This window comes from Arctopsyche grandis, chromosome 1 (genome assembly GCF_051622035.1).
Source record: "Arctopsyche grandis isolate Sample6627 chromosome 1, ASM5162203v2, whole genome shotgun sequence".
Classification (NCBI taxonomy): Eukaryota; Metazoa; Arthropoda; class Insecta; order Trichoptera; family Hydropsychidae; genus Arctopsyche; species Arctopsyche grandis.
The window spans coordinates 6932373-6945626 of record NC_135355.1 but is presented as its reverse complement, the minus strand read 5'-3'; the positions used below and the strand labels follow the sequence as shown (position 1 = coordinate 6945626).

The window sequence follows — 13254 nt, the reverse complement described above, 5'->3', positions numbered from 1 at the left end:
TTTGGCATAGAATCTACTAAAGTTTTTAAATTTTCGATTGGGAGGTCTTCGTACCATATCTTTTCTATTATTTCTTTCAACGATTTAAGAGTAGAAACATTGTTCTTCCTTATCCTGTACTTGATACACATCCATAAATTTTCGATTGGATTTAAATCGGGACTATTGCCAGGTCATGGTAGTGTCTTTACACCCATTTCTTGTAAATAGTCCCGAACTTAAAAAAAAGTAAAAAAAAAAATTCAGTTTTTTGATTGAAATTTTATAATTTATATTCAATGCTATCAAATAAAATGAATACTCACCAATTTAGCTCGATGACAAGGGGCAGAGTCATCTTGAAAAATTATATCATCGGAATATGAAAGGTGGTTTTCCATCGATGGGACAAAGCTTTCTTCTAAAATTTTTTTATATTTTTTTCCATCGATGGCACCTTGTAGAAACTCCAATTGTCCAATGTTATGGTACGAAAAGCATCCCCAGACCATTTGACTTGGAAGATCCTTAACAGTTTTAAGGGTACAATTTTCATTATACCTTTCGCCAACTTTCCTTCGGACATACGGAAAACCATCAGGACTATAGAGGTTAAACTTTGATTCGTCGGAAAGTATCACTCATTGGCAATCTGATGGACTCCAATTTTCATGTGCTTTCGCCCATTCCAATCGATTGTTTTTCATTCTCTTGGTTAGTAATGGGTTTTTTGCAGCTTTCCGACCGTACAGTTAAGCTTCTCTGAGTCGCCTTCTTACTGTTGAGTCGCTGATTTCCATGGAAAATTGTGAAGATGCATCTGTTCTTAATCCTACAGCAGTTTTGAATCGCTGCTGTAAAGATAATCTGGTTATTACACGGTCTTGCCTCTCCGATGTGCATCTTTTCAGTCCGGTCCCCTTCTTACGATCAAAACTTCCAGATTCTCTTTTTTTTTCCAGTAATCTCGAAACAGTCGATATAGAACATCCCGTTTTCTTGGAAATTGACCGAAAGGAAAATCCTGAACTCGCCAATGTCGCGATTTTTACACTCTTCTGCAATGATAACTGAGCTCGTTTTTTCATGTTGACGTGTGAAAATTCGAATTTGATGCTTTCTCCTTGAAAACCCACACTAAACTGAACTCAAATCTTAGAAAACAATCATATTTAGAATATTTGGTCGTTAAAAACCCTACACATAAAGGGATAATCCTTTAATGGCCTCGAAGTCGTAAAATTCACAAGCGTTCCGTTTTATGTGACTGCCGGTGTATATATATATATATATTTTCAAATATGTAGTTCATCATCGTGTACCTTATGTAGAATAAATATCAATGAAAATACAGGACGTATTGTTTAAATTTTTCTTTATTTTCATTCTGTTTAGATTGGCTTATTAACAGATGCGTAATAATAATATATTTTTAATATACTTTTACATATAATATGTATTCAGAAATCAACATACATATATTTTACAAATTTTTTTCTCTTTAAATCTATGACTATGGCTAATCTTAAGAAGATTAAAAAAAATGCAGTCTAAATTAATTTTGAATTACAAAAAAAAGCTTTTTAAACTGATCGTAACTCAATTCAATCACTTAACGATTCAAATATATTATCAATTAGTATGTACATGTATTTTCATCGCAATAACTCGTCGAGACGATTCTATCTTTCACCTTCCATCTCGCAATCGACAGTAGCCGTCTCTTCGTGGTTATCATAGTTCTCACACAGTTTAGTCTCTCTATCACTACAATCGTCCAATTTGTCGTCTGCACTGTTCAGCAGCGATGAAAAGTTTTGCACCATGTGATGAGATACGGATATCGTTGGCTGTATCGGAATTTCGTTAGAATCGTCGGAAGAAGACTCTGAAAAAACAACTAAGCTCGTAGGCGGCTCGAATGTGGTATCCAGGCTGGACGACGTGGAATCAGGCACGGCGACAATATCCGACGTCAGAGAAACGGTTGAGTCCTCTTGTACATGGTCCGGTATACTATTCTCCTCGGCTACGTTCGGTATCATCGACTCTTCCTCGATATCGTGGTCGTCGTAGCGCATCGGCGAATTGTTTTGAGTGAAATCTGGAGGCGTCTCCGCACATATCTCTTCAGCTTCAGGGTCGATGTGCGGCGACATGGGTTCATCGGCTACATTGTTAGTATCTGATGTTTCTTTGTCGCATGAGTTCAACGCTTGGATGCATATTTCGCTGTTAGCCTCTTGGAGATCTTCGTTTTTGATGACTTCTGTATTCGTTAAGTTAATGTCTTTTTCTATACTTACATTGCTCCCATTAGATAAATCTTCATTGGGTACTTCTTCTTGGACCAATTCGGCAACTAGTTCTTCGCCTTCTATAGATTTCGAAGTATTCTCATCTAAATCTTTGGAACACTCGGAAACATCCTGGTGTTCTTTTAAAGAAACATCAGCCGTGTCAATGGGCATTCGTTCGCTTGTGTCATCTGTTAAAATAGGCATAGATATAGGTGAGTATGTTTTAGTTTCGATTTGATTACTTGGTTCTTCGGAATAGCTTTCAGAAGTCGATTCGTCAAGACAAGGCATCGAAGATGCACCAACCGGCTGTTTAGATTGATCGGAATCGATTTCAGCATCATGCTCTTTGTCTGGATCTGACTTTTTACAGGATTCCTCGTCTTCGTCATTTGTACTAAGCGACACTTTATCGTCGAAAGATTTCTCCAATTCCTTCTCGTTTTGTTCAGGCTGTGGTATATCTTCGACGACTTGAATCTTTTCCTCCACCAGACTATCTTGATAATCCATAGTTGTGATTTCAGTCAAGGCAATCGTATTTGGAGGTGGTTCCGATTCAAAAATACTCATTCCAGGCGACACTATAGAGCTATTCAACAACCCCGATTGATACACAGTACTACAAGAAAGGCTGAGTGGACTCGTCGTCTTAGCGGCAATTCTTGGATTTGTCACGGTGATTGGCAATTCTAGCGAGGTGGGGACATTGGTAGTGGCCACTCCGATAACGGCTAAACTATCTTCTAAATTTTTTGGTATAATTTTCGGATTGTTAGCCATCGCCAACAATCCAGCGCCAGTAGAATTCTCATCTACTCTCTTTTTAGTTGGATGTTCCAACGGAGACATAATCGGCTGGTTGAGGGTGGAGCTCGTCTCGAAGACGTTGCTGTGAACCGTGGGATTTGCAACATTTTGAATCTTGGGACTCAACGAATCAATCTCCATCATAATACTTTCAGCGCCCGTCGAAATATTCATGGTTTCGTGTATGAGGGATTCCGGTTGGAACACATCGGTGCTCGCCAGTGCCGCCGCTAAAATATCTTGATTCACATTCGGCTGTACGTCCGACGGAAAGTTGAGGCCTTCAGCTCCAGCTGTGATGATAATTTGCTGTTCGCCGGGAGTTCCGTCCTGTTGAGCGTCTCCAGTTGCGTTCAGCAATATTTGTTGGCCGCTTGTGAGCAAATTTGCAAACTCAGGACTGCCGGCTAAAGCAGACAGTAACTGTTGGGTCCCGCCTTGCAACACTAGATTTTGCCCATCAGCCGTGACCAATTGCTGTCCATCGCCAGCGAGCAAACTCAAAAACGTCTGATGATCGATCAATAGCTGTTGATCTCCAGTATTGAGTAAAATACTTCGTTGAGCTTGCTCCACCGGCAATTCTAAAACTTGCGACGATTCCATAACCGGAGCCTCTTTTAAAACATTAGGCAACTCGGATGTGGAAGCTATTAGGGCCGGGTCTGCTTCTAACGGAGAAGTGATTGCCATTGGTACTAGTTGATTATTTTCTAAAACTAACGGTTGATTATTGACAGGCGTTAAAGTGCCGTTCTCTTCTACACACAAAAAGAAGGAATTAGGTGGTCCACCAAAGTTTTCCCCCGGTATTGCTAACAGATTCTGAGAGTCACTTAGTGAGTTTTCGGACAACACTTGACTATCTTCAACTACAGCACTGAGACTTTCAGCTTCTTTGGGTTTAACAGAAACAACTTCTTTGGTGACCTCCACCTTGGATTGAATTTGAGGTTTTCTATCTATTCGAGCTACGTCACTAGTTGCCGTATCTCGTTTGCGCGTTGGAATGATAGTGGCGGGTATTAATTTATCAAGATTTTCAAACATGTTTGAATCGTCCGAGTCAAACGCTTTATTATCGACCAGATCGAATAACTTCTCGGCTTCGTTTGCCGAAATGATGAACTTCTGTTTCGTGTGCACACCCGAAACATTCTCAGAATGAATAGGAGCTAAAGGGGGAACGTCTGTGGAGGGTTTTGTTGCCTCCATTTTATGTTTACCGCTCGCAAACTCTACATCTGTACGTTTTACATCTAACTTACTATCAAAAACTTCAGTCGGCGGCTTGCCGCCGACAAACCTCTGCAAAATATATCGTTGATTTTGCACTTTTCCAGAAGGCACTTTATTTTGTGAATTGGAATTTTTCTGCATAGGAGACTTTTGTATCAACTGACCCGTCTTGGTCAAATGCTCAAACTGCGCTGCCGTTAAACGCATGACATTCGAGCCAGATTTTTGCGCTAGCAACAGAGCAGGATCTTTTATCTGCCCCTGCATGTAAGTTGTAGACTGACTGGTGACTTTAGAAGCCTTCGCCGACGCACCAGACGTTTTATCCTTATTCAGAGACGGATGAATTTCTCCTCGATTGGACATCTTTTGTGATTGGACCACTTTCGTCGAGTGCACCGTTTGACTATTGGACGTTATTAATGTTGTTGCCTTGTTCAAATTAGTCGTTAGCTTGGCAGACGACGTAATGATGCTGGATTGCGGTGCGATTATTTGACCTTTGGATGTGAGTATAGCTTGTCCGGGCATCGTCGTAAGGATGGTCCGCTTGCTACTGTTTCCAGACATGACTATTTGACCTTTAGAATTTAATATTGTACCTTTTTGTTTCGGTACAACATTGACCGATTGCGTATAATGTTGAGGCTCGTTATTGGCCAAATTGCTCGAGGGTTCCTTGATTTTACCAGTCGGTGTAGACACAGCGGAGGCTTTGTGCGAATTAATAGTAGATGTTACAATTGTGGTTGAGCTTGTGATTTTTGTTTTTGGAAATAAGAGTTTTTGGTGTTCTGGGGTCAGGACAATTTTTGACTGAACTCCTTGCGAATTTGTGAGTATCATATAAGCATTTCCAGCTGGCGATTCTATATCGATTTTCGGTTGGTTGCTTTTCATACTGCTAGTTTTGTGCTTTATATTGGTGCTTTGGGGAGAGAACGACTCCGGTTTTCCGATTTCAGACTTCGAAAGCTGTCCTTTGGGTAGAGCGTTCAACACAATCTTTTGAGTCTTCTTTCCTCCGGGTAATTTTCCAGAACTAATAATAATCTTTTGGGTTTGTGCCTGTGGTGATATGTTTTGCTTCATAAAATCGTCTACGAATTGGAAATTTTGAGTGCTATTATCTGGTTGTGAGTTCAGCATATGCTTTTCATTTTTACTCTTGTCTATCAACAGCAAATGCTTCATCGTTTTGGCTTTGACAGATCTGGATAAAATATTAGGACTGGCTGACTTTTCGACCACGGATTTTAATATGATTTTAGGTCTTTTCAAGGGTGATTCAATAGCCTTCCTTGTGGGAGAAGACTCAATGATCATTTTCATTGGAGACGAGTCGATACTTTTCATCATCGGCGATAACCTTTCTGAAGCCTTTTCAACGGTTGTTATGGATTCCGATTTCAGAACTTCAATTGTACTTAAAGAATGGTTAGTTTCTTTAATTACAAACGAATCGGTGGATTCAACGGCACTACCGATATTCAATTGCTTTTCGTTTGAATGAGATACAATATCAGTAGATGCCGTTGTATGGTGTTTGGGCGATTTTTGAATGACCTGTTTGAGCTTAGGATCCAACTTATCTGAATTAGCCCCACTCGCACCTTCAATGGTAAAAGTTTGGACGCCATCCTCGCTCCATTTCGGTTTGCTAGACAAGATTAATTCTTGTGAGGAATCACTAAATTCATTACTTCCAAAACTGTTCGAATTTAAATTCGCTTTTCTTCTAATCATAATTTTCTGGGTCTCCGTTGTTCTGGGCGTAGATGAGTCGACGTCAAAATTTAAAATTTTCTCTTTCCCTTGAGATTTTACAACTTTCGACGGTGTAAGTGTACCCATCGGATTATTTGATTCTTCTAATATTTGAAATAATTTGGGGGATTCGGTGGAAGGATCCGAAGATGAAACGGCGTCGGGTTTAGTTGGGCTTTTCAATTCCTGACGCTCAAGTTGCATATCTATATCCTTTGGTGGTTCAACTTCACTAGATTTGTCTATTGTGGAGGTGATATTTTCATCACACTTCATTTCTGTTTCAGCGCTCAAAGATGGAATTACAATTTCAGTTGATTTTTCATCAGCTGAATTTACATTTGAACAAGGGAGATTGATAAGAGCTTCTGCAATTTGGACATCAGATTCAGTTGGTGTAATTTCGACAGTATTTTTAGTAACTGGACTGTCGCAAGAATTTGATTCAGTATCTTTTGATTCACTCTTTGGAGATTTATCATCTTTTTCTTTCGATATACTTATATTTTCATCAATAGTAATGGCTTTTGCATTCAAATTATCGCAAAAATTGTCAAAGCTCTCGGTTGCTTCTATTTGGGGACTTTTTAAATTGTTATCTTGCGACGATAGCTTATGTTTATTGAGAGCTTTCATTTTCTTAAACTCTAACTTGGGAGTATATTTTGTCACTTTGATTGGATCCGTCAATTCGGGAATAGTAACATCATCGACAGTCACATCATATTGATTTTTGGTAGACGACTCTAGATTTACATCATTGGACTTTTCAGGATCTATAGCTTCTTCCATATAAGTAGGTGGTTTGTCAGTACTTGTATTGTCTGCGACGTATTTTTCGATTGCATCTTGACTCCTAGAGTGCCTACTTCTAAAAAATGTTTTCGTTTTAAAAACATACTGTGAATCACTATCTTTTTCTTTATCTGGAACCTTGACAACCTTGCTTTTCTGAAAATTTGAATTGGTCGGTAACGACGGGAGATCTGGCAATACAGTTTCTTTTAATAGGTTGTTTACTTCTGAATCCAAATCCAGGTTATCACTCTCCGAAGGAACTGTATCTCCGGAAATACTTTTAAGAGCAGTATCATTTCCCGAATCAGATATGATCGATTCTAAAGATTTTTTCGACTCGTCCGATTTGATTGAAAGTCTAGGAATTTTCCGATCGAGCCTCTCAATTTGCAAGTCTTCATCCTCTTCAAAATCGAAACACGACGCCTGTTCTCGTTTTTCAGTTTTGGGTGTTTCATCACTTTTAACCGGTTTAATTGGACCACTCTCAGACTTATCAATACTATTTCTATCAACCTTTACAGGTGACTTTTCATCAGATAAATTGCTAGCATCTTGTTCTACACTTTTGTCTACTGAAATGGTGGATGTATTCTGATTTTCCGTCAATTTAAGAGAGGCCAATATATCCATAGATTCGTCATTGCTATCTTCACTCCAGTCAGCTAAGAGTGAATTTTTAATTTCAACATCCGTTTTTGGCTTTTTAGATTCTTTTTCTTTTACTTTCAGTTTCTTTTTCGGGGGGCATATGGTTTTTTCTTTTGATTTTAATTTAGAATTTGCCGATAAGCGTCCGCTTGACGGGGAATCATCGTGGGGTATCTTCGATCGCACCGGACTATGTTCAACTTTAGCACTTCTTTTCCTTCGATTAGAAAAATCATTGTTTTCATCGACACAGACAGATGGCAAGTTTTCGCTCTTAGATTTTTCCTTCAGCAAAGGTGACCTCGCTTTGGGCTTTTTTACAGGTGTGTAATAGGTAGCAGAACTAGCGCTGTGTGACTTGTTATGCAATATTATAACATTTAATCGAGTCGAAGTGAAATTGCACGTGGGACAAGTGTGAATTACGCTATTTGGTTGTGCTGGGGAAGTGTATTCTCTCTGCGGTAACTTCTTTGGACTCTCCTCGTCCAATCCCAATTCCATAGATACGTTTGACGAGTCATTGGAAGTCTCAAATTGATTAGATTTCTCATTTACATTTGAATTATTCGGTTGAACTAGAATGCGCGCCTTGTAATCAGAATTCTAGAAACAAAAAGATTTATTCATTACGTCTAATGCAAATGACTAGCATTTCATTGAGTATTCTGAAGTCAAAGGAGAACTTACTTTGACAAATCTTTGACGATTCACTTTGGGTGTGTCACTCAAAGATGTAGATGCTCCAGTGTTGAATTTTTTAGTCCATTTAGAGGCTAGAAAAAATAAATCAAATTATTGTAAAGGCCTATATGATAAATATATATTATATGTACATGTTTACTGATCAATTATACTTACATGGAGGTCTACCTCTTTTGCCATGCATTTTTTTTAATGGACTAGAAGAATCACTCGGCGTTCCAAATATGTTAGCATAGCTTTCTTTCTTTTTCGGTAAAAATTCATCATCAGTAATGATATCAGGGTTTCCGTCGGTTCGACGTTCGGCTGTACACACATCTTCAGGAAATTTATCCATATGAGTGTGTTTGGACCTGAATAGGTCTAAAAATAAAACGGTACATTATTTAATTTCATTTAATCAATTGCACAATCAGTAGAAATAAAACTTACCCAATCCTTTTTTGATGAACTCATGTTTACGGGCGCAATTATATTTATAGATAAGATTTAAATTTTTCACATATTCACTAAAAGGAATTATTTATTTTCATTAAAAAATTACATACATGATTGAATATATACATTATTAATTTTATTGAAATACGTACAACGCTTCTTCTTGAAAAAACTTCACTACAGCTATGGGAAGTTTCCGGAACGATTTGAGTAAACCAGGCGGCAATCTGTCAAAACCCCAAACTTCGCCAGGCCACCAACAATTGCCCAACTTGACCCAAACCACATCTCCGTCCAAATACGTCACTTCTGTTTGTTCACACATAACTTTATTATTTCATATCTGAAACAAAACATACAAATCAAGACATCGTGACATTTTTAATGATGAAATTAACCACAAGCTAAAGACTTATGGGATAACTATTTCCAAATGTAAACAATGGACCGATAGATGCAATCATATTTAAAAATTATATTTCATTTCGAAAACATAACGATTCCTATATTTATTACAAGGTTTATTTAACACTTTGTGATCGGGTCACGAGAATTCTCGTGTTTGAGTACCCAGCGCTTGATGGCGGGTCGCGAGAATTCTCGTGTTCACGTAGTCTGCTCTTGGACTTCGGGTTACGAGGAAACTCGTGTACTTAAAATATTTTTAATCAACGACATCTCTTTAGCTGGATACATACTTCATATACAAATGATAAAATCGGAACCTGTTCTATATATTTTTTCTCGTGGAACCATTTAAACTCGTAACATGTGTTTCAAATTTGTCACACCCATTTTTTTCAATCTTTCCCTTGTTTCTTCCTATTTCACCCCAAAATTAAATCCAGATGTAGTTTACCGTGAAACGCTGACCTTTTCGGTTCTTTTGGTCGCTTTCGTGAATTTAAATTTTTAATCCGTAAAAATGGCTTCTCGAGCTGATGATCAGGATGAAATATTTGCCGATAATAATTCAATAAACGGTGAAAGTGATATTGAAGATTGTGATAGCGATTCATCATCAGAAAGTTTTTGTCCTAAAAGACCTCGTTTATTGCGGCATGTTTCAAGTGATTCGGAATCGGATGATGAAAGTGATTTTGAAAACATGTCGTGGTCACACCGTGATACCGTGCCAGTGTTAGAAACATTTTTGGGCAGCACTGGAATCAAAATCTTCCCCAATGATAGTGAAAATGTTAGTGACGTTACAAAATTGTTCATTGGGGATGATATTTTATTATTTATGGTGAACGAATCGAACAGGTACCATCGTCAAAACATCGACAAATTTAAAGATTTAAAAAAATCTCTGAAGTGGAAAGATGTTACGTTGTTGGAACTAAAAAAGTTTTTAGGCCTAATTTTGCTAATGGGCCATATAAAAAAAGAAAAAAGGGATGATTATTGGATAAAAGATCCGATGCTGGAGACCCCGTTCTTTGCAACCGTTATGTCTAGAGACAGATTTCGCCAAATATGGAGAGCGTGGCATTTTTCAAATAACGAGGAAATAAATGCAACTTCTGGAAGATTAGTCAAAGTTCAACCCATAATCGACTATTTTATTGAAAAATTTAATACTGTGTATAAGCCGACACAAGAACTGTCTCTAGACGAAGCCATGATACCGTGGAGAGGCAGACTGGCTTTTCGTGTGTATAATGCCGGAAAACTAACAAAATACGGCATTTTAGTTCGAATGGTTTGCGAAGCTGTCAGCGGATATATCAGCAATTTTGAAATTTATTCAGCTACTGGAAAATCACTAATAAATACGATAACATCGGTGCTTACTCCGCATTTGAACTTATGGCATCATGTTTACATGGACAATTTTTATAATAGTGTCAATGTGAGTATATTCCTGCTGACTAAAAAAATTCGAATTTGTGGAACAATTAGAGTCAATAGAGGTCTTCCAGCAGATTTACGGGTCGTAAAACTAAAAAAGAATGAAATGACTTTCCGTAGAAAAAAGGATATTCTTCTTCAAGTGTGGAAGTCCAAAAAGGACGTAAGAATGATTTCCACCATTCATTCTGCTCAATTTGCCGTAACGAAAAAAATAAATATAAAAACTGGAGAAAAGATAATGAAACCAAATTGCATTACAGAATACAACAAATACATGAAGGGGGTGGATCGTGCAGACCAATATTTATCATACTTTTCCATATTACGTAAAACGACGAAATGGACAAAGAGAACGGTCATGTACCTAATGAATTGTGCTCTCTTCAATTCATATAGAGTTTACAATACCATGAACTCAAAAAAAATTAAATACAAATTGTTTTTGTTAGCTGTAGCACGGAGTTGGATAAACCAACAAATCATAAATGATACCATCGATCCAGTAGCACATTGTAGTACTAGTAATACACCAATGCCACTTGCAGACAATGCACCTGCACCAGCACCAGTACCAATGAAGCGTGCACCGACAAAGGACCATCCCCTAAGATTATCTATGGATTTACGAAGTCATAAATTACGGCCCATAATGACAAGCGGCACAAAAAAATATCCAACTCGACTATGTCGTGTGTGTACCGCACAAAAGAAACGCAGTGAAACCCGATACTTTTGCGAGTTCTGTAACGTTCCACTTCATAAAGGTACCTGCTTTGATAGATATCATACACGCGTAAACTATTAATTATCATTTTTAAACATTGTATAGAACTATTATTTATGTTATAAGCCATTTTTTAATTAAAACTTTAAAACTATAAAACAATACGTATTTACAAGTGAAAATAAAACTTTTTTGTGTTGTGGTGTTCATAAATATAATCTGCAGATACTGGTGAGTACAAATCAAAAATTTTATTTAAATACAATGAGAACTTCGAGAGTTATACGGATTTTAGCGAGTATTGAGAGTAAACCGCAATATCGCGAAAACATGCCCGCTTTCGCCTTTCAGGCGGCCGCGCGACCTACCCGATCACAAAGTGTTAAGGTAAAATATTGCAATTGTACAATTATAATTATTTTTTAAATATAATAACAAAGCAATCGAGACATTTTAAATTGGAGTGATAAAGTTCAACTTAGCACAGTGATGATCATAATCATAATATTTGTTTTTAATATTCCGAGAAAAAAATCGAACAATAGTAAATTGCCACTAACGGTTGACAGATTTTCATTGAATTTTATATTTTACTTGGTGTTAAGCAAAACTCCTAGATATGAAGTTTCAGTTCAATACACTGAAAATACTTTTGAGAAAAACATAAAAAACTTCGATTCTCTACAGTTAAAAGTAATACTTACGTTTCAGGTAAAACTATTATTAATACTAATTTATCGTATATATTACATGTAAAAAAGTTTCATTCCGATTAGTTGAGCGATTTAGGAGATAATTGAATACAAAAATTTAAAAAACAAAGATGACCCATATAAGGTGAGATAAAAAATGATGTCATATCGATAAGTATTTCAGTAATGGATACCAAGTTTCAGCTCGATAGGACTAACGATGTTCAAAAAAATCTCCAAAATACACACGAGCACATATTTCTAGATGATGCAAACATGATCAGTGATCGATACTGATTTCGAATTTCGCACGATCACAAAACATCATAACGATAACTTGTGAAAATGTTCAACAGCTTTAAAAAGTTGACATCACAACAAAGAAGTTACAGTATGCAGATCAAGTGTTACAACACGAATCCAAACTGCACAAGAGATGCCAACGGCTCGGCATATGCACGACTTGAGGGAATCACAACTGCAGTCGACGTGGATTGGATCTTTTTTGCACAATCACATATTTTATTTAGTCATTCGCCACGAGAAAGAGGGGATAATGGATAGAGTCGACGTTGTCAAAAATGAATAGTGGAACGTATGGAACGTAGGAGACATTTGACAGGTGAGGTTCGAGCTGTTCGAGTGTCAGGTGACGATTTTGAGGTTATGTGAAAGGGCGAAAGGGTCGCGGGGAAAGGCCGAAGACGCCAGAGAGGGCTGATAAGAGTTGACGGATGGTGGTGTTGGTGTCGGTGTTGGTGGTGTTGGTGGTGTTGACGAATGGCGACGGAGACGGGAAATGGGAGACAGATGATGGATGACGGATGAAGGATGAAGGATGAAGGATGACAGGTCTCCGATGTTTCGTAGTCGAGTGATGTCTCACCTCTGCGATGGCGGCGAGTCGGCGAGTCGGGGAGTCGGGGAGTCGGCTTCCGGTTGCCAGTTGCCTAGTGGGAGGTGGGAGGTGGGAGGTGTCCCGTGATCGTGATCGTCAGTGAGGAGTCAGCCCTGGGAAGGTGTCCACAGTCGAGGAGTCTGCTTGGAACGATGGCCAGCGGCCGGCAAATCGCCGAAGAGCTAAACGGCTCACAGCCGCTCCGAACCGCGCCGCCTCGCCGAACTGCGCCAGACGCCGACGACAGCGACTGACGACTACTGCTCGCCACCCCACCTCACCTCACCTCACCTCACCACTAAACTAATATTTTAATATTAGTCAGAATAAATGGTCTGAATTTAAACATAAATGGTCAGTGTTAATGTTAAATGATGAGTTTTATTTTTGACGAAT

At 38.3% G+C, this 13254-nt stretch overlaps 1 protein-coding gene across 1 annotated transcript; it reads right to left on the bottom strand.

The window, feature by feature from the left end:
• Positions 1 to 1368: 1368 nt before the first annotated feature.
• LOC143914567 (uncharacterized) lies at positions 1369 to 13254 on the bottom strand. The gene is made up of 6 exons (XM_077434835.1): positions 12847 to 13254; positions 8840 to 9030; positions 8682 to 8758; positions 8406 to 8612; positions 8235 to 8320; positions 1369 to 8150 (listed from the first exon to the last, which is right to left on the bottom strand). The coding sequence occupies exons 2-6, from the start codon at positions 9010 to 9012 to the stop codon at positions 1662 to 1664; spliced, it is 7032 nt and encodes a 2343-aa protein (XP_077290961.1). The 5' UTR covers positions 9013 to 9030; positions 12847 to 13254; the 3' UTR covers positions 1369 to 1661.